The sequence below is a fragment of the Ananas comosus genome, linkage group 12 (assembly GCF_001540865.1).
Source record: "Ananas comosus cultivar F153 linkage group 12, ASM154086v1, whole genome shotgun sequence".
NCBI classification, from domain to species: domain Eukaryota; kingdom Viridiplantae; phylum Streptophyta; class Magnoliopsida; order Poales; family Bromeliaceae; genus Ananas; species Ananas comosus.
In genome coordinates, this window is record NC_033632.1 from 1,539,927 (window position 1) to 1,564,724 (window position 24,798).

At 37.9% G+C, this 24,798-nt stretch overlaps 5 protein-coding genes, 1 long non-coding RNA gene and 1 other non-coding gene across 8 annotated transcripts; 4 read left to right on the forward strand and 3 right to left on the reverse strand.

Annotated features, from left to right (window-relative positions):
• Positions 109–4,722, forward strand: LOC109718206 (probable proline transporter 2). 2 transcript variants are annotated; one of them, XM_020244295.1, is made up of 8 exons: positions 109–515; positions 677–1,012; positions 1,855–2,079; positions 2,275–2,369; positions 2,671–2,860; positions 3,021–3,145; positions 3,336–3,551; positions 4,142–4,722. In XM_020244295.1, the coding sequence occupies exons 2-8, from the start codon at positions 910–912 to the stop codon at positions 4,520–4,522; spliced, it is 1,335 nt and encodes a 444-aa protein (XP_020099884.1). In that variant the 5' UTR covers positions 109–515; positions 677–909; the 3' UTR covers positions 4,523–4,722. The 2 variants fall into 2 exon arrangements, with proteins under 2 accessions (XP_020099884.1, XP_020099883.1); XM_020244294.1 differs by having other exon boundaries at positions 700–1,012.
• On the reverse strand, positions 5,030–5,101 carry TRNAM-CAU. Its single transcript has one exon. It is a non-coding gene; the product is annotated as a tRNA-Met (tRNA).
• LOC109718355 (protein DEFECTIVE IN EXINE FORMATION 1) lies at positions 5,169–13,274 on the forward strand. Its single transcript, XM_020244547.1, has 13 exons — positions 5,169–5,498; positions 6,483–6,593; positions 6,821–6,903; positions 7,452–7,569; positions 7,641–7,801; positions 8,226–8,737; positions 9,065–9,135; positions 9,900–10,156; positions 10,725–10,906; positions 11,184–11,467; positions 11,804–11,921; positions 12,448–12,630; positions 12,818–13,274. The coding sequence occupies exons 1-13, from the start codon at positions 5,338–5,340 to the stop codon at positions 13,130–13,132; spliced, it is 2,556 nt and encodes an 851-aa protein (XP_020100136.1). The 5' UTR covers positions 5,169–5,337; the 3' UTR covers positions 13,133–13,274.
• LOC109718932 (50S ribosomal protein L19-2, chloroplastic-like) lies at positions 14,613–17,915 on the forward strand. Its single transcript, XM_020245424.1, has 6 exons — positions 14,613–14,764; positions 15,495–15,764; positions 16,209–16,427; positions 16,804–16,890; positions 16,955–17,088; positions 17,487–17,915. The coding sequence occupies exons 2-6, from the start codon at positions 15,510–15,512 to the stop codon at positions 17,587–17,589; spliced, it is 798 nt and encodes a 265-aa protein (XP_020101013.1). The 5' UTR covers positions 14,613–14,764; positions 15,495–15,509; the 3' UTR covers positions 17,590–17,915.
• On the reverse strand, positions 18,186–23,350 carry LOC109718938 (calmodulin-binding receptor-like cytoplasmic kinase 2). Its single transcript, XM_020245434.1, has 8 exons — positions 23,249–23,350; positions 21,651–21,852; positions 20,976–21,261; positions 20,583–20,824; positions 20,260–20,428; positions 20,062–20,151; positions 19,603–19,904; positions 18,186–18,811 (listed from the first exon to the last, which is right to left on the reverse strand). The coding sequence occupies exons 2-8, from the start codon at positions 21,792–21,794 to the stop codon at positions 18,467–18,469; spliced, it is 1,578 nt and encodes a 525-aa protein (XP_020101023.1). The 5' UTR covers positions 21,795–21,852; positions 23,249–23,350; the 3' UTR covers positions 18,186–18,466.
• On the forward strand, positions 20,261–20,987 carry LOC109718940. Its single transcript, XR_002218565.1, has 3 exons — positions 20,261–20,353; positions 20,603–20,724; positions 20,831–20,987. It is a non-coding gene; the product is annotated as an uncharacterized LOC109718940 (long non-coding RNA).
• On the reverse strand, positions 24,104–24,619 carry LOC109718939. The gene has a single exon (XM_020245435.1). It carries the CDS (start codon positions 24,549–24,551, stop codon positions 24,282–24,284), a length of 270 nt encoding a protein of 89 aa, XP_020101024.1. The 5' UTR covers positions 24,552–24,619; the 3' UTR covers positions 24,104–24,281.

Below are 24,798 nucleotides of genomic sequence, written 5' to 3' on the forward strand. Positions count from 1 at the left end.
CATAATCTTTCCAGATTATTCTCAATCGCTTTCGTATCATAGTATTCTTTGAAACACCATCTCCCTTCACGATTACTCTTTCGTGCAAGAAATATGTTTCGAAATGTAAGGTGGGAGGGCACGTGTCGGCACGTCAGTGGTCAAGTCCGTCCTTTCCCAACCACCAATAGATTTATAAAAACTTTTCCCACTTTTCCCCCTTACCGCACCGACGAAATTCCTCCTCTGTGTTTGCGCCTCGACCTCGCCGGCGAAGTAAAAATCCCTGAGACCGCGCCGCAGAGAAACGCCCCTGCGGAGAAGATTCTGCGTCAAAAGCAGAATTAGAAAAAGAATAACAAAAAAAAAAAAAAGAAGCTCGTGGTCCTTTTCTTAAAAAGTATCTTCGCCCCGCCTCTCTCCCCCCTTTCCAGGTGGGATTCGTCTCATCACCGCACCTCCGACGGTCGAGGAGAGAGAAAGGGGGGTGGGCCTCCGATTCTCTCTCTCCTCCCACCACTACCCCTTCAATGGATGTGAGCTCTCTCTCTCTCTCTCTCTCTCTCTCTCTCTCTCTCTCCTCGTTTTCGCTCTCTACGGGGCCACATCGATCAAACCCTAATTAATGAAATCGATTCCATCGATTCCCCCTTTTCCCTCTTCCTCTTGCTCTCTGATGCCTACTCTCTTTGGGAAGCCTCGTGGCTTTCCTTTTTATAGGTGGGGAGTGCGCGTTGGGTGGCCACGCTGGAGGAGGAAGAGGAAGAGAACGAGACATCCTCGTCCTCTTCTTCTTCTTCCTCTTCCTCTTTCTTTTGCTTCTTCTCCTTTCGAGCTCGCGCCGAGGAGGGATCAGAGAAGGCGCCGCTGTTGTGGGAGAAGGGAGGAGGAGGAGGAGGAGGAGGAGACGAGGTAGTGAAGGAGGACGCCATGGCGACCGCGATCGAGGTCGGGGATGGGAAGAGGAAGGCAGAGTCGGAGGAGACCGATGGGGTCGGGGTCTCCGACGATACCGCTCACCAGATTAGCCATGGTTTGGTTTAATTCCCTTTTCCTTATTAACTCAAATCGTTGATTCGTGATTCTGAAAAGAAATGGGAATGGTGGTAGTTGTGATGATTTCTGATTTTAGAGGATGATTCGAGCTATTTTGCGTAATTGCTGCTTAGTGTCATTTACAGTGTTTTTTTTATGCTCCTATCTGCTTATAAACGTGAAAAGTTATTACTAGCAGTATTTTTTTTTCTGGTTACTTTAAAAGAAATGAATAATAAAAATTTTTAGTATAAGTTTATATATATACTATTGGTAGCACGGAGGCCGCTGTACTATTATGTTATTTTCAATGATGCGGCTTCTAAATCGACGATCGATTCTGTTAGATTTGATCTACACTATTGAAAGTATCTGAAAATTAAATGTCATAATTATCGACATCATTTACCTATCAAACGATGAGTTTAAAAATGAACGGTTGAAAATAAATGATGATAAAAGGTTTGAATTTAAGATCTGAGTTATATATATGTATATATTCTCTGCCACCAAACAAATATGATGTTTGGCCTGATCCATAAATATGATGCAGGCAACATATCATATATTTTGTTCCGTTCCCTGTAACAGTTACTTTTTTGGCAGCGAATCTATACATAACATGATTTGAAGAAGTCTGAATTTTCAATACAAAAAAGTTCCTTGACAACTTGCATTATTAAATTATCTGTTAGATTTGTGTGACGATTATTGCATTTAATATATTTGTCCAAGGATTGTGATTCTCATCAATTTTGATATTTTCTTAGGAAATTCACTTTTGATTTATGAATAAATGCGGTTTATTGGTAAGTTATTTGTTATGTATTTGTTATTCAGATCCTTGGTATCAAGTTGGATTTGTCCTGACGACGGGAGTGAATAGTGCATATGTATTGGGTTATTCTGGGTCAATTATGGTCCCTTTGGGATGGATTGGGGGTACTACCGGTTTGTTCTTGGCCGCTGCCATATCGATGTATGCCAATGCTCTCCTTGCCCGGCTCCATGAAGTCGGTGGTAAACGGCATATCAGATACAGAGATCTTGCCGGCCATATTTACGGTACAAAATCATTTTAACCCTCTCTACTATAGATTGTCGTGTTCGTCATGCAGCTTAAAGAGCCATTTTATACCTTGCAGTAATCCTTAGTCTCACTTTGGTTCAGTATATGCCTTTTTTCCGTCTATGTTAATAAAAATTGGCATAACTGTGGCAGCTTTACTTAGTGTTTTTTTTTTTCCTCGATGCATGCAGGTAGAAAAATGTATTCTCTTACTTGGGCTCTGCAATATGTTAATCTCTTCATGATTAACACTGGCTATATAATATTAGCTGGGCAAGCACTAAAGGTAGGATAGAGACAGCTTTCAATATTTAATTAAACTTGCAGCGTAATTTTTTCAAACCTTCTTTTTCCACCCTGCTTCACCTTTATCCTTTGCTTTAGATATTTTTTTTGTCCGTAACTTCTGCAAGTTTCGTTCTTATTATTGTTCATGTTAAACTGATGACATCATCATAATGACCTTGACCTTCCTGTGATATTTGATTAAAAAAGAATTTTACTATATGTAAACTTGTAAAATATAAGCGTGGAAGAACTCTCATACATATATGAATCGTATTCCTGACCTTCACTTCTTTGTACAGGCTATGTATGTCCTCTTCAGGGATGATCATGCCTTGAAGCTCCCCTACTGTATAGCAATTGCTGGTGTCGTCTGTGCTCTGTTTGCCTTTGGGATACCACATTTATCAGCTCTCAGGATTTGGCTGGGATTTTCAACATTTTTTAGTCTCATATACATTATAGCTGCATTTGTGTTGTCTCTTAGAGATGGTACTAATGATTCAACTCTCAAATTTACTGGCTTATTTCATAATGATTTACTATCGTATATTTCTTTAATTTGGAATAATAATCACTTGTAAAAAGTTTGTACAATCTATATAAAGTGATTTCTAATGCAAACTATACTGCTTTCTCCATTTTCATGCAGGAACACAGTCTTCAGTTCGGGATTACAACATCCCAGGGACACACATGAGCAGGATCTTTAGTACCATCGGCGCCGTTGCTAATCTTGTTTTTGCTTATAATACAGGAATGTTACCAGAGATTCAGGTAAGCAAATAAGAGAGTGTGCCTATTAATTGAGTAGGTGAAATCTTACTCTTCAAATTTAGCATGTTTGCTAACCTTCTTTGCAACCTTCAATGTTTAAATCCTTGTGATACTGTTGCAATGTGCTCTTATTAAAACTCAGAATATGTGTTAATTTGATAAATCTGACTATCTCTGATTCTTATTCCAGGCAACAGTAAAACCGCCTGTAATCAAAAACATGGAAAAAGCTCTTTGGTTTCAATTCACTGTTGGTCTTGTTCCACTGTATGCTGTTACCTTCATGGGGTATTGGGCCTATGGTTCGTCGACTTCAACCTATCTCCTCAATAGTGTCAATGGACCTACTTGGGCGAAGACAATAGCCAACATTTCAGCCTTCTTCCAAACAGTTATAGCATTACATGTACTTCACCCTTCCCAAATTCCACTATGAATCTTTTCTTCTTAGGACTTAATTTGTTTGGTCAGGCCAGAGCTTCGATGGAACTGCTGTTCAAGTAGAGCTTCTTGAAGAAGCACCCAATAGCTCTTTCACTACAACCCTACTCAGCTACTTCTAGTTGTGCAGAAGTAGAAGCTTCAAAACCAGAGCTTCTCCTTTGGGGTCTAAAAGCTCATATTAGCAAATCTTGAGACAATTTGTTCGTAAACACACAATCTCTTGAAACTTCCGCTTTCTAGAGTACAGGTGTTGTTAACTCCTGTAATAAGTGCTTTTGTTCTCTTTTTTTTTTTAGACAGAACATATTGTAATCTAATGGAATATTTTGTTACTTATTTGTGAAAAACTGAGTCGTCCTTTAAAGTTAACAGAATTTTCTGAAATAAAAAATAAAGGTTGGCTGGGTACGTTAGTCGAAATGAATTTAAAGTTCAGGTACCCATTTCAAAAATCATATTGTCAGGGTTAAGGTCTGTACGTTTTTACCTAGTACTTGGTGCATAAATAGATCTCATTAGACTCACTAACACAAAATTCTTCATTTCTGTCAGATATTTGCGAGTCCAATGTACGAATACTTGGATACAAAATACGGAAGTGGACACGGAAGCGCTTTTGCCTTGCACAATGTATTATTCAGAGTCCTTGTGAGAGGAGGATACCTGGCCATAAACACACTAGTGGCTGCGTTGCTTCCATTTCTGGGGGACTTCATGAGCTTAACTGGGGCTTTAAGCACTTTCCCTCTCACCTTTGTTCTCGCAAATCACATGTACCTCAGAGTGAAAAGAAACAAGCTTTCGGCTTTTCAGAAAGCTTGGCATTGGCTTAATGTGGTGGGATTCAGCTGCTTATCTGTGGCTGCCGCAGTTGCAGCTCTAAGGCTCATCATGGTTGATTCCAAGACGTATCATTTATTTGCAGATCTATAATAAGGGTTTTCTTTCTCTTTTTACTCCACATTTATATTTCCAGAATAAAAAGCTGGTAGTTTGATTCATCAATTGTATTGTAGCTGTTGTTCAGGTGTAGTGTGTTGGTGCTTGTAACGCTCATAGTTTAAAATGTACTGGGTATTCTTTGGCAGTTTTTGGTTAATTATAAAAGGATGTGGTTTGTTTATTTACTTAAATAACATAATAATTTCTCTGGAAATTTATGATACTTTGGTCCTCTTTTATACGTCGAATTTGGATAATGAGTATTCTTTTTACAAAAAATTTCCCACTTTAATTCTGAGAGTACTTCAAATATTTCTAGCGTTTTCTTCTAGTCGAAATTGCGTACATGCATTACTACCACTCTACTGTGGACTCGAACATCCAACATTCTTTAAGGGCTCCTATAAAGGAAAAGAAAGTGATAGATGGCAAATAAAAATCAGAATCAAAACCCAACAATAATTATGGAAATAAAAAATTTTGGAAGACTCTCTAAACTATCAGAGCCAGGTTTCGATCCTGGGACCTGTGGGTTATGGGCCCACCACGCTTCCGCTGCGCCACTCTGATTTGTTGAACATAACATATACGTCAATAGATTTATTCAATTAGAAAACCTTTTTCTAAAGTTACAGAAAAAGGGGTCGGGGACCTTCGATACTCCCTTGCGCGACCAACGGGAAGAGAGGAGGCGTTATGTACTAAAGCAGTAGTAGCTGCATCCCCTCGCGCTCTTCTTCTCCGATCGCGGTAGATCCTCTCAGGTGTACTCTACATATCTAGGGTTTCGCCGTGGAGAAGATCCGATGAGGGTCGCCGCGCTCATCGTCCTCTCCCTCGTGCTCTTCGCGTCGTGGGGCGTCGTCGATTGTGCGGGGGCCGAACCCAAGGCGGAGGACGACGGGAAGAAGACGAACAAGTTCCGGGCGCGAGAAGCGAGCGATGATATGCGCGGATACCCCCATTTGTGAGTTCGATTCGTTTCTCTCTCGGAGATTTATCATTTGATTGAGTTTTTCTGTTGTTCCTCCCGCTAGCGAGTAACTCGAGCTCGAAAAACGAGAATTTTGGGTTATTTTTCGATCTAGAAAGGTTTAATCACTATTCTTAGAGTTAGGATATTGTTAATTGTTCATCTCGCTAAGCACTATATGTGTAATCGCTCTATCACCTCAAACCCTCGGTAAAAATCACCTTTCGTTGCTTTTCTGTATCCTCTAATGGAAGGCGAGAGAATCCAACGTTGATATTATTTGTTACGTTGAGAATGATGTTCGCACAAAAAGGGAGAAATGTGTGCTAACCTGCTGTGTTATGCCCTGAACAAAGTTAGTATTTTGTAATTTCTTTTGTATAACGCAACTATTAGGGCTAAATATTTGCTTCTTTGTTTTTTTTGTTTGCTTATGTTTTTTAAGGATAGAAGCTAATGAGTTTCAACTTAGTTTAAGCTGGCGCCATAAAATTTAATCAGCAAATTTGTTCAAGCATTTCCTGTTCAGCATCTTCCTGAAAGTACCATGCACGGTCGAGTTCATTTGTCATTTCTTTAGAACCTATTTAACTCAATATCTGCAGTTTTCTCATAAAATTTGGTGTTTCCTCCAATGTCTAAATCTTGCCTCTTATGCCACTCTAGAACTAAACAAGGTTCACTAAGAACATCATGCATCTAAACTTCATTGTTCACATTAGAATGTCATTTCTTTTGGTGCAGAAAGAATTCAAGGTCCAAAATACTTTTCATTACGATCTTCCAGTTCTGAACAATTGTGAAAAATATATCTATTTTGTTACTGCATATAATTTCCTTCTTAAGGTAAAGGTTCATCTGGCCATACATTGTATAAATGGGACTAGATATATGAATCTTGACATCTCGTATGATATATGAATCTTATGACAGAAGATGTGCTAAAGGACAGTAATATTTTGCTATGTTTTCTTGTAGAGATGAAGACTCTTTATTGAACAGTAAATGTCCTAAACATGTCGAGTTGAGATGGCAGACGGAGGTTAGCTCCAGCATTTATGCGACTCCTTTAATTGCTGATATCAACAGGTGAAAATCGAGATTATTTTATTTCATATGCAATGTTACATTCTTCCTTTTGTCTCTTGTACAGTTTTTTTTGTTTTTTTTTTTACTTTTTGTTGTCTCTTGCAATATGTTTTCTTTTTGTTCATTTTGGATGAAATTATCTTATTTTAAATTCATAGTTGAAAATTGACATTTTAGTTGTCCAAGCAATGCTATGACATGAACAGCTTTTCTTTATTCTGCCTTAGTGATGGGAAGCTTGAGGTAGTGGTGCCATCGTTTGTTCATTACTTGGAAGTGCTGGAAGGTTCTGATGGAGACAAACTACCAGGTGAAGAATGAAAACCTTTCTTCTACTTTCTCTCTCTTTCTTCTTTTTTTTTTGTGGAGAAAGTTTGTTCTCTTATGATTGCTAATTATGAAATGCTTCTAGTATATTTTACAATTTCATGGTTGTTGGCAAGTTGTAGGAGTTGCTACTGTATCACCTTTTTCCTATGATGCATTGACACAGACATTACGGGCACAAGCTGACAAGGATCTGCCAAGATGTAAAAATCATTTCAATTAAGGAAGAAATGATTACCCAGCTGTATATGCCTTTTAAGCTTTAATATCCAAGTATGTAACATAAGTGTGCTGAAATGTATTTGTGAAGTATATGACGAGTACCACGGCCAATACAGCAACCAACATTAACGCATTGCAGATTCTCTCTTGCATGTAACCTTTTTTTTTTGAATAAAAATATCTTATCCTGTTCAAGGAAATTTCATCATGTGGTTCAGTGTTTAACTCTTTATTTATCATGTTGTGTATTTTTTTTCCTCTTTGAATATTGGGCTTATCCTGGTGATTAATGTCTATGCACCATGTCAGGCTGGCCTGCCTTTCACCAATCTACTGTGCATTCTAGTCCACTCTTGTATGATATTGATAAGGATGGGACAAGAGAAATAGCTTTGGCTACTTACAATGGTGTGATTAACTTCTTTAGGTAAGTAGCTCTAGACCATTGGTGTTTTTCAACATATGGGTCGTGATTTGATTTCCTTATTTTCTTTATAGAGTTTCAGGTTATATGATGGCGGATAAGCTTGAGGTACCACGTAGAAAAGTTCGTAAAAATTGGTATGTTGGTTTACATCCGGACCCCGTAGATCGCTCTCATCCAGATGTTCATGACGAGTCCCTTGTTCAGGAGTCTTCCATTACGGACTCTATATCTCGTAAGAAATTAAACTGCCGTTATATCTGTCTTTTGTGCTTATCATTTACGTTAGGAACTTTCCTGCTTATTAGGCCATATGTGAATTTACATACTTTTTCCCCCAATGTTATGAGTGTCCTCCTTATGTAGAATAAGTGACTACCCATAAAACAAGGAAGTAGTTTCTGGCTAAAACAACTATTGTCACAACAGTAAAAACCCGTGCTTGTTGACATTTGTTTAGATGTAACTTTATTGCGAAACATACGAAATTCGAAGGCTTATTTGACTTCTGCTTTTGTAACTGATCGGCTGAGGTTATTGATTCCTTAGTAAAAGCAATCAAATATGTAACAAACATCTCTGTAACACAATTTCTCTAATATTTGTGATCACTTCGCATCATAGATGTGACAGATATGCTTTTATTTGTTTTCGTGCAGGGATGGATGGAAATAAATCTGGGTCTAGTAATTCATCGACAATTGCTAGTGTTGATTCCAAGATGAATGCGACTAACAAAGAGGATGAGACCAAACATAATTCTGCTGAAGAAGAACAAAACAAGGGATTATCCGACAGTGTTAATACAACTACTTCCGGTAATAATGTACCCATAGAAAATTTAACAGGGGAAAATACAACGCATACTCAGCGCAGGCTACTTCAAGAAACTGATCGAAGTGGGTCTCAAGAAGGAAACTCTGATTCTAATGCCGGTGGTGATGGGGGGATGATGCAAGGAGCGACTGTGAAAAATGACGAGGCTCTTGAAGAGGATGCTGACTCATCTTTTGACTTGTTCCGCGATGCAGAAGATTTAGAGGATGAATATCATTATGATTATGATGATTATGTTGATGAGTCCATGTGGGGTGATGAGGATTGGACAGAACAGGAGCATGCAAAAATGGAAGATTATGTGGATGTAGATGCACACATACTATGCACCCCAGTAAGTGTATAGAAGAAGAAATTCTATGCAATTGCATACATTGGCAGATGGAGTTCTTTGTTGTTTTTGTTTGTTAGCTTGTAAATGAAATAGAAGAAATAGAAACAAAGAAGAGAAAAGCACAAACTACTAAATTGTTGTTTTTTGTTGCCAAGCAAAGCCCGTTGATGTATTATTGTGCAAACAAGCTGCTATTTATGATCAAATTCATCCTCATTGAATTTTTTATGGAAAAACAGAAAAGTAAATGTAACTGTCACCAAACAAGGCCTTAGATTTTGGTAGTCATAGCTGATACATCTCTTTTTTCTTTTTTTTCCCCTCCAGGTGATTGCAGATATTGACAATGATGGTGTCCAAGAGATGATTGTTGGTGTATCCTACTTTTTTGACCGTGAGTAAGGCTTCTTTCCACTTTAACTCATTGCTTCATTGGAAAACATACTTTTTCTCTTTAAGACTAAGATGGAACAGTTTACCCGGTTAATCCCATTTTAGGAACATGCATTGTGATATTCTTCTTCCCTCTTGGGAATATTGTTTTAAAAGTGTTGCTTTGCACATGTTTCTTCTCAATTGCTTTTAACTTGCACATGTTTCTTCTCATTGTTTCTTCCCTTTTGTGATATTCTTCTTCTTATCATTGTTTGAAGTTATTGCCTTAACCCCAACCCAGCTGCCCAGCCTGTGCCATGGACATACAATCACGCCTCTTCCAAAATGTTGGCCGATGGGCCCTTTGCGCACTGTTTTTAGAATTTTTTTTTTTTCTCTCTAGCCACAATCGATTGAGTTGAAACGGGTTTATTAGTCTAAAATTCTATCCTTTGTAGGGAGTACAATCGGCTTTAAAACTGATTTAAGAAATTCGGAATTTGCTTCGGATGCAAAGAACAATAAATATTGTAATGTTTTTGTGCATGGACCAGCACTGTGCTGTAAAATGGCAAACTTTAAAGGAGCCATTTCATGGAAATAATCGTGATACAATTATGAACTATTAAACTATTGCTGGTCCAATATATAGTTCACATTTTTATGCCATAGAATGAACATGATAATTCATCCAATATATAATTTGTGTTTCGTTCAAGCTCTTGCTTTATTATTGACATCCCTTTAATTTTTCACTGTATTTACTTGCCAACTGTTTATTTGACAGATACTATGATAACCAAGAACATCGAAAGGAGTTAGGAGGCATTGACATTGAGAAATATGTAGCAAGTGGCATTGTGGTATTCAATCTCGATACAAAACAAGTAAAGTGGACTGCGGATCTTGATCTGAGTATTGATTCAGGAAACTTCCGTGCCTATATTTATTCTTCCCCAACTGTTGTCGATTTGGATGGTGATGGAAATATGGATATTCTTGTCGGAACTTCGTTTGGCTTGTTCTATGTTCTGGATCATCGTGGTAAATTGATTGGCTTCATAAGTTTCTCTTTTTTCTTTTTCTGTAACCTTGGTTGGATTTAAGATTCTGGATTTATCTAGTTATGAGGGTTTTGTAGCATATATACCATGAAAATATCCGACATTACATAAATAACCCTGCAATATTGCATTCTTGCCCGTGATAATTTTATTTATTTTCATTCATGCACTTAACGAAGGTATATATGCAAAACTGTTCCTCTGTAAATGCCCTCATTAGGGGCATGAACATTAATAAACAAGATTTTCAGGGTTGCACACACAGTCAGCAACTTGCAGGGGTACTAAGCTAGAATATGCATATGCCCTGGTTTCTTATATTCCAAAGGCCTTCTTCTTAGTTTTGTTTGATCATATTTTCATTAATTATTTTTTTCTTTCGTAAATATAGATTTTTGTCTTATAAATTATGAATTTTTTAAAATTGACAATTCTGATTATCTACATCATGCACATTCAGATCTTTTTTGTACTATTAGTGATCATGTTTTACTTACATTTCTTTAACTATGTGGTTTCTATTTTCTCATTTTATTCGTCAAATCCAGGTAGGGTTAGAAACAAATTTCCACTTGAGATGGCTGAGATTCAGGGACCAGTTGTGGCGGCTGATGTTAATGATGATGGGAAAATTGAGTTAGTTACAGCTGATACCCATGGAAATGTTGCAGCATGGACTGCTCAAGGAGATGAAATTTGGGAAGTACATCTTAAGAGTCTAATTCCCCAAGTAATCTTTTTGCCCTTATCGTATCTTCGCAAAGATTGTAAAATTGAGAGAATAACCCTTTAGAGTTGGTAGTTGCGTGCTTTCCTTTGAAAAGCTTGCTGATTTTTTGTGTGCACCCCTGCCTGAGAATAGATGCAGAAATACCAACTTTACGGCAAAAATTGTCAATTTGTAATATTTGCAGGGATATACATGCAAATTTCCTTCTTTTTGTCGCTTTCATCTGCTTTTATTTATAGATGATAATCCTTTAATAAATTTACCAAATGATTCTCAGGGTCCAACTGTGGGTGATGTCAATGGAGATGGCCATACTGAAATTGTAGTCCCTACTATATCAGGAAACATATATGTTCTTAGTGGAAAAGATGGTTCGCTCGTCCAGCCCTTTCCCTATCGAACCTATGGAAGGATTATGAGCCCAGTTCTTCTACTCGATCTAAGCAAACGAGAGGAAAAGTCAAAGGGGTTGACCCTTGTTACTACTTCGTTTGATGGCTATCTCTACTTAATTGATGGATCAACTGCTTGCACAGATGTTGTTGACATTGGAGAGACCTCGTATGTGGTTACTTCTCTCTCAACTTTCATATGATCTAAGGGTTTGTTTTGCCCAGCTGGTGCTATTGCTCATGTAGAACTGTTCAAATGAGCGCTAATATCCTTTTTCATTTAAAATCTCGAAACAGCTCACCATAGCAGAAGTGGAAGCTTCAGTTCGGTGCCTAGAAATTTATTTGTCTCTAGTTGTATAGTTGATTTCTGAGTTTTGGAGTAGAGAAGCTCCTCATCAAGCATGCCTAAGAAAGCGTTACCATAAAGAGTTGTGTGTGTGTGTGTGTGTGTGTGTGTGTGTGTGTGTGTATTTGTGCTGATGATGCCTCTCGTGATTAACAGATACAGCATGGTCTTGGCCGATAATGTTGATGGTGGAGACGACCTCGATCTTATTGTTACTACAATGAATGGCAACGTTTTTTGCTTCTCCACTCCCTCGCCACACCATCCACTTAAGGTTGGCTTGTCTTTATTTTAAGGGTTTCTTGCTAAAAATTTGAACTTGAGTTCAATTAATCCACAATTTAGTCTTGAAAATTATTATGCATAACAGTTAATTCCTTATGTTAGTCTACTACCTTGAAAAAAGGCGCCATGCCGACAACATCATTAGGCTTCAGTTTATTATCATTGAAACTGAGGAGAAAACTGAAATTTGGATCATAGTTCATGAACTAGGTTGTTAATATTGAGATCCTGAGGATAAAATTGAAATCAAATCAAACTTAAAAGCTAAATTGTTACAGTTGGAACTCAGAAAAAACTTGACAGCCTGGTTAAACCTCCAGTACTTAATTAGCCTTCTTTCAATCAGCTTTCCTCGGTTTAGTACAGTTAGTGCTCTTTAAGTTCCAGACTTCCAGTCCCTGTTTAGGTCATTAAATTTCCTTCTTCCTTTCTGCCACTAGAAAGTTGTCTTGACTTGTCTATGGGAACTAACATACTGTATTGTGAGGTTTTATCACTTTGTTATTTCGTTGTAGGAGTGGAGGTCGCCATACCAAGGGAGGAACAATGTAGCATACCGACACAACCGTGAAGGGATTTATGTCACACACGGATCAAGGATGTTCCGAGATGAGGAAGGGAAACAATTCTGGGTGGAGATTGAGATTGTGGACAAGTACAGGGTGCCTTCAGGGTCTCAAGGACCATATAATGTCACTGTAAGCCTAATCTCTATACCTTTGATGATTTCATTTTTAGCAAGTGTTTAAATTGGCAGATTTGAACTTCAGACGTATCTCAAAACCTCCGATATGTGGGAGGGCTTGCCTTATTGTTCATTTTATCATTTGGATGGTTGTAATATTTACTATTTACACTATTCATTTTTTTTTCCCTTTAATTCAGACAACTTTACTGGTCCCTGGGAATTACCAAGGAGAGAGGCGAATCGTGGTGAACCGGGTCTACGACCAACCCGGAAGGCAACGGATCAAGCTCCCAACCGTTCCAGTTAGAACAACAGGAACTGTTTTAGTAGAGATGGTGGATAAGAATGGATTATATTTCTCTGATGAGTTCTCACTTACATTCCACATGCATTACTATAAGCTACTTAAGTGGCTCGTTGTATTGCCGATGGCTGGTATGTTTGCCGTTCTCGTCCTCCTGCGCCCGCATGAAGGTGCTCCTTTGCCCTCGTTTTCAAGGAATATAGATTAATGCATCAGTGTAGAATTTTCAAATTATATGAGAGAAGTTTCAGAAATTTTTCTTTCCTTTTATATTCTTCTCATGATACAATGATCAACACTTTTTTTTTCACTTAATTACAAGGTCGAGGGTGCAAATCTCTCTCTCTCTCTCTCTCTCTCTCTCTCTCTCTCTAATGGATTGTGATTGACACGATGAGAAAATTGCTTATCTGTTGTCGCTTTAATTATGATTGTAAGTGGAAAAATGCAAGAGTATTATCTTTTCGAGGGTCGCAACGTAATAAATATTACATAGATGCTTTTGATAAAACAGGTAAATCTTGGAGATGTATGGATCTATCTGGTGGGTTTGGTTACACAAAGAACACGCAATGGATCAACTGCTATTTCTTAAAATTTAATCCATGATTAGTAAGAGTCACTGAGGGAAAAGGAGAGGCTTAAAATTTTATTTTGAGCATGGTGCCCCATAGTTGACACAAAATTGAGGAAAACAAATACACTGGATGGAAACAACATTACTATTGATGTAAGCAACTGGGTCGAGAATTTTTTTTATTTTTTATTTTTTTTTTTTTTTGAGAGAGATGAGTAGCATGCTATCCGCTTCGTTTATTTCATTTAGAAATAAACTTAGCTAGAAATGTGAATCAACTATAATTTGAACTTGGGTCTCGGGTACCAACCACCAAATCCTTTGCCACCTGTTCTAGGGACGGTCGATGAGAATTTTTAGTTATATAATCAGCCAACCAATGATTCATACAAAGACCACTTATAAGAGAAAGGACGCAGTTGTTATCAAAAGCATAAGCAAAACCGTAGCCAAATAGTCATCCAAACTTTACTGGGGATCACTGTTGCTGAAAGAAAAGGGCAAAAGTATGATTAAACAGGCATTTGAATTTTTTTTGAAAAAAAAAATAGCAAATTATCTATTTTATTTATAAAGTGATATGAATTTGACAATATAGATGAGACAACAAAGATTTTGAGAAAGGAGGAAACAAAACGTCCAAAAATAGAGAGAGTGGTAGAGGGGGAGAGGGAGGAAAGAAAGTGAAAGAGAGTTAAACTACAAGTGTATAATTAACGGTAATATTCTAATCAATCCTGCGCCAGTGCATGTATATATATGACGAAGAAATTAGGTCAGGTTTAAGCCTCGTTCTTTAAAAATAACACTGTTTTTTTTAATTAGATTGTGCACCATGCAGCTAAAATTTTGATGAACTTAGAAATTTTTTTCTAAATTTGCTTCTATTGATTTCGGAGGTGGCAGAGGAACGACTAGGAATCGGAGAAGGGGACCCCATCACCTACAGCCACCACAAAATCACGCGTACACAGATTAGAAGGAAATATTTTTTTTTTTCCTTTCCTTTTTTTTTTGCAAATAAATATATATAGAGGTCTCGTGCCTTAGTTGTACGGTCCAGTACACCAGGTCTAACGAACTCGTCTCCACCCGTAAAATTGTTGCTTTAAGTGTTCACTTGACTCGACCCGAACCCGAATCGGAAACACGGGTCCGTTCCAGTGCCCTCTTCGCTCCTCTCTCAAACCCCCGGCGGCGGCGGCGTCGTTTCTCACTAGAAGTCGGGGCTCTCTCCGGTGTCGCCGCCGACTTCTTCTTAAGGTACGTACTCCGCCCCTCGATCTCCTCTCCCTTTCGAGCTCCTCTCTCTCTCTCTCTCTCAACTGGGGATCAAATAAAAGATACCCATTTTGGGGTTATTGTAGATTTGGGAGCTGGTTATTTTATTTTTTTTTTTAGATATATAGGTTTTAATATTGATTGGTGGTTAGTTTAGGGATGAGAGGGTTTTTTTTTTTTTTTTTTTTTTTTTTTTTGTGCATACATGTTGCTCGATGAAATGTACCAGTGAGACTTGTATGTAGAATTGTTTGTTAAATGTGAGTTTATCAGACTATTAAATGTTGTAGATGTGATGTTTGTGAGCAAAATGAGATGATTGAGCTCGAATAATCACAAAAGGCCTCCTTGAAATGGCTCGGAAACTTCAGAGGAGAAACGCACTGTTTATGTTGCTCATTCCAATTAATATGCGTTGTTGTTTGCACGCGAATCGTTGGTTCTGATTTTTGTCCTGTTAAATAATTTAAACTTGGACTCTGTAATCTGATCTGACTCCAGTGATTCTCATTTTCATTTTATGACTGATGAATTTAATATTTTCTAGCTAACATATTGTCAAGTAGCTGCATCGATGACCGAAAAGTTGCTATATCGTGTTCATTTCAGTTACAAATTTCTTGTTTGTCGTCGAGTAATCACTTTCTTGGACTATGATTTGCCGCCTCAGTTTATGATCGAACTTGTTTATGATTTTGTTCATTAATTACAGAGGCCGTTGAGAACCATGCAATCATTTTTGCGGAGGACCTTCTCCCGAGCTGGGGGTTTAGGATCTTGTTCAAAGATTGGGCATTTGATATCTTCTGAAGTCCGCTTGGTGAATGGTAATCTAGGATTGCACAATGGGACTGCTTTTTCTTCTATAATTGGAAAGGAAACAGCTAAAAGTTTTAGCTCCGTCCCAGCTTATGAATGCTACTCAAAAGATCTTTCTTTGATACAGAACCTCAAATGCTACCACCGAAATTCTCTTATAATGGTATCGTCTTTTCTCCTTTTCTTCTTCCTCTGCCCCAAATTATGTGCAGTAACTGAAAACATATAAACATGTGAAAATGCATAGAACTGCATATTTTCCTTTAGGAAATTGTTATTTAGAAAATCTTCAGTTGGCATGCATTAATTTCTAAAGGACATTCTGAATGTCCTCGTATGGGTACGAATGTTTCTAGATTCAACCAGAACTTATATAGGGCTATGTTTGTTTAAAGTATTCCATCTAAGCCCTTGTCATCTCTCATCTTCTATTCAACACCATTTGTGTTATGTTTTTGGAAGTGTTGAATTTCAATTTTGGCATGATCTATAAACGTATATTCCTGATGTTCTATAAACAATAATACTTTGATGTTGCCAGTGAAATATTAGTACTATTGTAAACATTGAATATCAGTTACCTAATATTTTTCTTTTTTCATTTCAGGAAAGTAGACTACTCAGCTGCAGGGATTTGACTGTTCCTCATTGTGGAATGTTCCCATCTTCGTATTCATGGAATCAGCCGTCATTTAGGTGCATGACAACGATGAATAATCCTGAGGTGTCTTTGGAAAATGAAAATTCTGCTTCATCCCCTGCTGTAGAGCGTCCCCCTCGCATCAAATTTAAAAGACTTGACAAAACAGCAAAGCACATCATGAATGTAAGTAAATGTAATCTGTGGTGATTTAGACCATTTTGACAAAGAAATATACTTATCTTTCAATTTTACAACTTTGATCCCTTTTTTTTTTCGGTTTTTGCAACTTTGAGCCAAATTAATTTTTTATGGACCAAAATTTCTCTTGCTGAAATCTGTGAGTTATATATTTATCACAAGGATTGCTAGGGTTATTTCTGTCCATAAAGGAATGTTCGATCCAAAATTATAAAAACAAAAAAAGTGGATAAAAGCTGGAAAATTCACAAAAGAAAGCCCGATGGATGATCTCTGCAAAAGCCCCACAAATTTGAGCTATTGTATGATCTCATGGATTGGACTGTGCTCTTTCGTCCTTATCAGATTTTGATATTTTCAGATTTTGGATAAAGAAGCAGTTGAGAAAGTACATGCTGAACGAGAAATTGCTGATATCAGGCCAGGGTGTATCGTCCAGTTGAAAGTGGTATGTCATTTTGAGTGTTGGTTCTTTTTCGTTGTTGTTCTCTTCTAATCTGTTATTTTAACAGGTAGTGCCTGAGAACAAGCGTCGCGTCTCCACCTTAAAAGGCATTGTGATAGCAAGGCGCAATGCTGGCTTGAATACTACTTTCAGATTGCGTAGGCTGGTTGCTGGTGTTGGCGTTGAGTCTGTATTTCCTTTGTAGGTTTCTCTTTACTCTTACACTTTACTTCTCTCTTGCTCAGGAGTTATATTACAAGCACTTTAAGCGAACTTCCACGTAAGGCCTGCAGAAAAAAGAACCCAATGTAAAGCCAAGATGCGATGATTAAAGTATCTGAGGAGTTGGGATTCAATTCTAGCTGTAATGTTGTGCTACTCGTTAGATATGATAGTTGAAGTACTGGAACTAGGGAACTGCAAGAGTAGAGGAAGACAGTTGATTGTGGTGTGAGAAAAGATTACACAACTTTATGGGTTGCTTGTCATCTTAACCTTTCCTTTTTTATTTATTTGTTTTTGGTGAGGCTTCTCATTCTTTACACATGCAATTCTCTCTTCCTAAAATTTAAAAAATTATGATTTGGTGATATTTGCAGGTATTCGCCAAACATTATGGAGATGAAGGTCTTGGACAGGAAGAAGGTGAGAAGGGCAAAGCTTTATTACCTCAGGGACAGGATGAATGCTCTCAAGAAGTGAAGAGAGATAAATACCAAGCCATGTGTGTTGCACCAGTTATTTTTCACTTGGCTATATCCCAGAGGTCCTCTCAACTTCATGTTTTCGCGTTACAGTGAAGCTGCCCCTTAAAACTGTGTTGCTTTTGCGTGGACCGGGCGATTTGTTTTGTTGTTGTTTTTTTTTTCCCTTTTCTCTTTTGGGTGGTTAGAATTGGATATAACAACAGATGCAGTGGATCTCTAAGCTCTGAGTTCAAAATTATACTGTAATAAGGCCTTGCATTCTGTTTTCTTGCTTTCCAACAATGTTTCCAGTGATAACCTAGAATGACCTGGTGACATTAATTTTTTCTGGCAAAAAAGATACGAGAATATGTTAGGCTCAAACGTTGAAGCTGATTTAGCCCTTCTGGTGTAGCACTTGATAATATTAATGATAAAATGATTTTGTTGTTACTTAATAAAGAGTTGAAAGTGTACAAGCAAAATGCATCTGCAAATCTTGCAATGTCTTTGTCTAGTGGAGAAAAAATAAGTTATCATATTCCCACTTCAACAAAAAGTGAAATTGATCTACGAATTTGATTCAGCAACTCGGGCATCTTCATACAGGAATAAACACAAACATCAGCAAGCTATAAATCATCCACACTTCAACGAAAATTGATCTACAAATTTGATTCAACAACTCTGACATCATTGTAAAAATAGACACACAAACATCAACAAGATCTACAAATTTGATTCGACAACTCTGACATCTTCGTAAAAATAGACACAAACATCAACGAGCTATATGCCATTCTAATTATTCACACCCTTCTGTTGTACTTACAAATACTATCATTTCTAATTCTAACCAACCATGCAACTACATAAGTGTAGTAGTGTAACTTTCACCATTTTTGCTTGGGACTCTTCACTGTGTTCTCCTCCCTCTTTTCCGAAGAAACATCTTTTACAGAGCTCACGGCGTCGTTGGAAGAAGCTGCGGTTGGCGTCAGCAGTGGCTGTTGCTGTTGCTGTTGCTGTTGCTGTTGTGAGTGCTGGTCGTAATCCCTTCGGATGGTCCAGAGCACCTCGGCGCATTCCTTCATCGACGGGCGCGATTCCCTGGACGATTCGAGGCACTTCACTGCCAGCCCCATCATGCTCTCCACCGCTGCGACGGCTGCGCGCCCGCGCTTCAGCCTCGGATCCATCGTCATCCCCACATCTCCCGCCAAATACTTGCGTATCGCCTGCATGTTTTAAGCCAGCCAAGTCAATTACTTGAACACTTAATGCTTCCCTTCTTCTAAATTTTTTTTTATCAGTGGTCGTATTACAGCATTTGGTTGGGAAACAGAGTGCAAATGGTATTAGATATATTGTCTGTCCCACAAAATTAACGCAGTAGGATGTGCAATGACTTGCACTTTCCTAGGGAGAAAGTTATCCTGTGCCAAATCAAAGCATGAACCCACGGTTTCACAATTTTGTTGAAATTGTTTCAGCTTGTTTGGCTTTGAGGGCTACTTTTATGTTTAATGGCTAAATTGGCTAAAATAATCTGAAGTTCTATTATATGGGGGAAAAATAAAGATTCTGAATCTTAGAAAAATAAGTTCTTGTCTGAAACTTCTGACTACTGTAAAAAGAAGTTACATGGATAGAAAAATACTATCTTAAAATCTCGTGCACAAACAACTCCAGATGGCTAGAATGCATCCAGCAAACTGACGAATCACTCGCCTGTAGTTGTACCCAACATGCTCTGTCAACATTGTTGTGTGCTCTTCTAGTAACACTACTAAGTAGAATCCAACATGACTTATTCTGCAGAGTCTCTGGTTTCGGAATCCATACATGCTAGTTCCGAAATCTGACGCTCGAGAACAGGAGGATTCAAGTGCCATGTTTCGAAATCCAATTCTCTGGTTTTGGAATACCAAACACTAGTGTGAAATTTCGAAACATAATACGACGATCCATCGATCAACAACACTCCGCAATGGTAAATTTAGGGTTCTGGGGCGAGTGAGAGTCGTACCCATCGGGTGGTGACGCGCTCTTTGACGCCGCGGCCGCGCTCGATGGGGCGGCGCCCGGAGACGAGCTCGACGAGGAGGACGCCGAAGGAGTACACGTCGCTCTTCGGGGTGAGCTGGTACGTGCGGAGGTACTCCGGGTCCACGTACCCCGCCGTCCCCTTCACCTGCGTCGACACGTGCGTCCGCTCCGCCTCCCCCGCCCCCACCACCCGTGCGAACCCCAAGTCCCCCACTTTCCCCTGCAGCGCTTCCGTCAGCAGCACGTTCGACGCTTTCACGTCCCGGTGAATGATCGGATCATCTTCGCACGCACCACCAACATTACGCACACACATTAATGTTCTACTTTAGATTAGATTAGATTAGATTATATTAGATTAGATGCAAAAGCACTTTACAATAAAAAAAAAAAAAATTACTTTTTAAGCAGATTGATAAGTCGAATAATATTAACGTACCTGCATATCCATGCAGGTAGGTGATTGCATGAGCCACATCAATTGCTATGTTTAGCCTCTGTCCAAGATCTAAACCATTTCCGCGAGTTCCTGCGTTGGCATGCACATAACTTCAATAATATTCCATTGTTAACTAGTTATTATACCATCTTTTGTTGTTGCCGCGGCCCAGCCGATCCCCCGGCTTGATTTATTTACCATCTAAGTGTTCTCGAAGAGTTCCGTTGCCGACGTACTCGACCACGATTAAGCGCTCGCCCTCGTGCTCCACCCATCCCAGAAACCTGACCAGGTTCATATGCTGCACCTTCGAAAGTGCTTCGATTTCGCTCTTGAATTCCGTCGATAGGTGCTTGCCATACATGTTCTGCCGACGAAAAGAATTTACTTAGTATGTAGTCAGGTTCAATCCTGTGAATTCATTCCCTAAATCTTCATATATGCATGAAATTCTAGATTTTGCGCGGATTTAGTTGAAAATTTGGTAATATTTTAGAGTGCCATATGCTTCATGATCTGACCTTTGCGGCACGCTTTACAGCAATCAGAGACCCATCCTGAAGCTTCCCCTTGTAGATGGTGCCGAAGCCCCCTTCCCCTATTTGGTTCCGAGGATTGAAGTTTTCAGTAGCCTTGTATATTTCTGCAATGGAAAACTTTGTGGTAAACTCTTTTTGCTCTTCGATTAAACTGCTAGAACCTCTCGTCTTGATATTATAGCTGCTGCTGATGCCTCTGATACCCAGTTTTGATATCTTCGAACCTGTAGGACATCAAAATATAGCATAATTTAGAGACAGGGTCATGTAGAGAAACAATTAGTTAGCGGTACACTTATAAAAAAGAAAAGAGGCAAATTTTCTATTGGCTTTGAAACAAACGAAACAAAGGATGAACAAGGAAGATGGACTTACTACTCGAAGATGTGGAAATAAAGGAGTCGTCGATTCGGTTGTCCCGATCGGCCACTTCGCCGGTTCTAATTTTGGGGACGAAACAAGTCGTGAACGCGCCTGCTACTTTCTGGGCTGCGATACTGAATGATTTGGTCCTTCTGCGGTGGAACTTGCTGTCACCGGACTCCGTGGATCTCGCAGTGTAGGTGGATGTACAGGAGATATCTGGATCCCATGGAAATCCCGGGCTGGTTCCGGACGTTTGACTACTCGGGCGGGAATTGAGCTGCGGGTTGCTGGATATCTGCATAAGGGAAGCTGGATCTTCAAGCAGAATTTGATATCTTCATTCGGCAAATGCTGGTATACTTTGGTTTTTGTCTGTTACTCTTGATACAAATATGCAGAACACAGTTTTTAAGAGTTGGGAAGACCAGTTCAAGGCTCGGAAATTCCACCTTGATGTGGGATGGTGCCCAAGTGAATGATATAAGGATTGATTGTAACACTACTACCTAAACTTTGACAAATTTTAGCTCAGGCCTCTAATTTTTCATTTAAACAGCTTAGCTCCTGAGCCTCAAACATCTGCCAGTGTATTGTGCATCTGGCACAGCAAATGACAGATATTTTGATAATATATATGCTTTTCTTACTTTCTTATACATGAAATGTATACATTAAATATATTACCATTTGTTTGTCATAGTTTTTAATTGATTCGGTTGCTATACAGGAACCCCAGTCACGCAATTCGATCGTAACCTGCTGGAATAAAATCAATAGGAAATAAACTGTTAAGCGAAGCGTTTTCTGGGTCAACATATTGTTATTCATTGGTGAAACATGTAATTACCTGCTCACTCATCAACGAGTTGAATGATTCATGGGGTATCTAAGAGAAATGATTTGGTACTTTAAAAAAATAAAAATAAAAAAGATCTTAACCGTGATTAATAGAGGGTAAAAATGTAACTTTAATACTTAGCAGGTAAAAGAATTATTTTAATCAAGGTTAGTTTGGTAATTAAATAATACAATATTTAAAGAAACTTTTAATTGAGGACCTAAATTTATGCATTAATTAGCACTAATTTAAGAAATTAATTGATTAACCAAATTTATGCAATTATTAGGCATTAATTTAGGAATCTATTTTAAATGTTTTAGTGTTTCTCAAATTATGCATTAATTTAAATTATAGAAATTTTAGAAATAGTTTTATTTCTAAATACAATGAATTTAAATTTTAAAAATTAAATATTTAAAATTTAAAAGTGTAATTAAAATTAAAGGAATTTCATATTACTATTTAAAAACTAAATTTCTACCAAGATTTAAAATACAGTTTATTCGCACCAGTTTAAAACGTAATGCATAAAAAACTTAGAGAGTAAGATTTCTACAACTAGATTTCTCTAGAGGAATTTCATATTACTATTTAAATTTTAAATTCAATGATTTAAAAACTAGATTGAACCAATTGATTTGACTGATCAGACTTTGACCTATTCTATCAAGAATCTGATTTTAACCTATTGAACCGAATAACATTAAAAATAATTTGGAACCGGTAAAAATAATAAATATTTTAAACTGAATGATAATTTAACTGTTAGAGCTAATAAATATTTTAAATATAATTTTAAACATATAAATTAAAAAGATTAGAATTATTGGTGAGAAAAAAAATAGTTAGGAATTTAAATTTGAATCTGACTAACAATCACAAAACTTATTTTCGAACTCGACGGATTTCAAAAATCAATATCCAAATTCAAAATTGACCAATTTTCCGAAACTCAAAACCAAACCTAAACTAGAAGACTAGAATTCAAACAATTATTTCTGTTTACCATATTTCAAAGTATTTATATGAAACTTAAAATTTTAAAATATAAATTTGAATATAATATTAAATTTTAAATTTAAAAATAAAATTTAAATTAGAGGAATTTCATATTACTATTTAAAGTTTAAATTCAATGATCATCTTGTCAAATCATTTGAAAATTTTCTTATATGAAATGCCAACTTATGAAAGGAAAGATAGAGAGAGAAAAAGGAAACAAAGAAAAAATAAAAATTTTGAAAATATAGTAGATGTAAAATGACTAAATTGCTCATGTATTAAAAGACAAAAATATCCTTTTATGAGGTACCTGATAATCGGTACCTCTTCCAAAGTGACCTGCTATTGCAGGTCATAATTTTAAAAAAACTAAATCTGAGCCGTTGAATATGCGTGAATGAACGGTAACAAAAAAAAAAAAGTATAGAAGCATTACTCTTAATCTAAACAAGAATGCCTCAAGATTCTAGTTCCTACCCAGATTATTTATATTTTACATTAGTTCTTTAATTCAGGTTGACATTATGCTTATTGCTCGAACAAAAAAATTAGAACCAATTGTTTAACACCACGATAATGATATATAGTTTTGTTTATTTCAATGAACAAGCAACTATATATATATGAATTTGGAGAACCAGTCAATATCTCTCGATCCCATATCTTTTGTAGAATATTTTGATCAGTTAATATAAATTGACACTAATTTTCATTCATAGACAAATGTTACAGTTCTTTCTTAATATGCCTTACATGACCTTTTGTTGAAAGATTTGTTTGATTTTTCTTTTTTCCCCCTATGGACCTAAATAATCTAATTGGAGGCATTATTTATGTTTCTTTTGATGCAGTGATGCGCCAATTAACTGATTGGTTGGCTGGAGAACGAGTGAGCACATCAGAAAAGCTGAATCTAATCAATCCAAGAAGTTAAAAAATGCATGCATAATCACTTGCTTGAGTGTTTACTTGTTTTAGGGGCTTGAATATTGGTATTTTTGGCTAATGATCGAGTCGTTTCAATCAGTTCGACTACATCGCCTCTTTATTGGTGTTTACCATTCAAGTTAAAAACCATTATGACAACGCAATAATAATAAATGCTGTGATACTGAATCCATTCAAAGAATGCATCTAAACTCCCCATTATACACGCGAGCACAGAGGTTAAACCTACCTATCATTCGTCCACCACTCCGTCACCACCCCACACCCAATCCACCAATGCATAACTCACCAAATGGCAACAACGAATGCAACATGTCAACTAATATTAGATCTACACAGTAAACCATCACTTAAGAAGGATCATTATAAAGAAAGAGATTTCCCTGATAAGTCCTTATATTAATCCTCGTACAACGATCTTATTATTGGTCAATCAAGATTACTACTGATTACTACATAGGTTAAGACGAGAACGAGAGCAACACAACAACACGGAACAAGTGCGTGCATGGGTACGTAACTAGCTAGGGAGCGGCGGCGGGGTCGGAGGCATGGGCCTGGCGCTCAGAGAGGCCGCTGCCGGATAGCGTAGGTGCGTCGGTGCCCCCACCGCTGACTTGGTCGACGGTGGGGAGGTGGCCGTGGGCGCCGTAGCCGCGCATTTTGTAATCCTCCACGTCCTTATACCCAACGTAGGGACTACTCTCCAATGGTAACTTCACATCCTGCTGCTGCTGCTGCGGTTGCTGCTGCTGCTGCTGCTGCTGTTCTCGTCTCTCTACTGTTGCTTCCATTTTGGACCAGAAACTTACGTTTCTTAATAACTATGTATACATACATACACTACGTAGTGTGGTGGAGAGAGGATAGAGGTTTGGATTTTATTAAACTCTTCTGTGGCTCAGCGTGGATGTCCACGTGGTGCGTGGAGAGCGGGCCTGCTTCCACGCGGCGCATGCAGCGAAATGGGCTCTCAGATGTTACATAGCTCTGACCACATCTTAAGAAAAAAGATAAGGTTCAAACAAAAGAATAGATCAT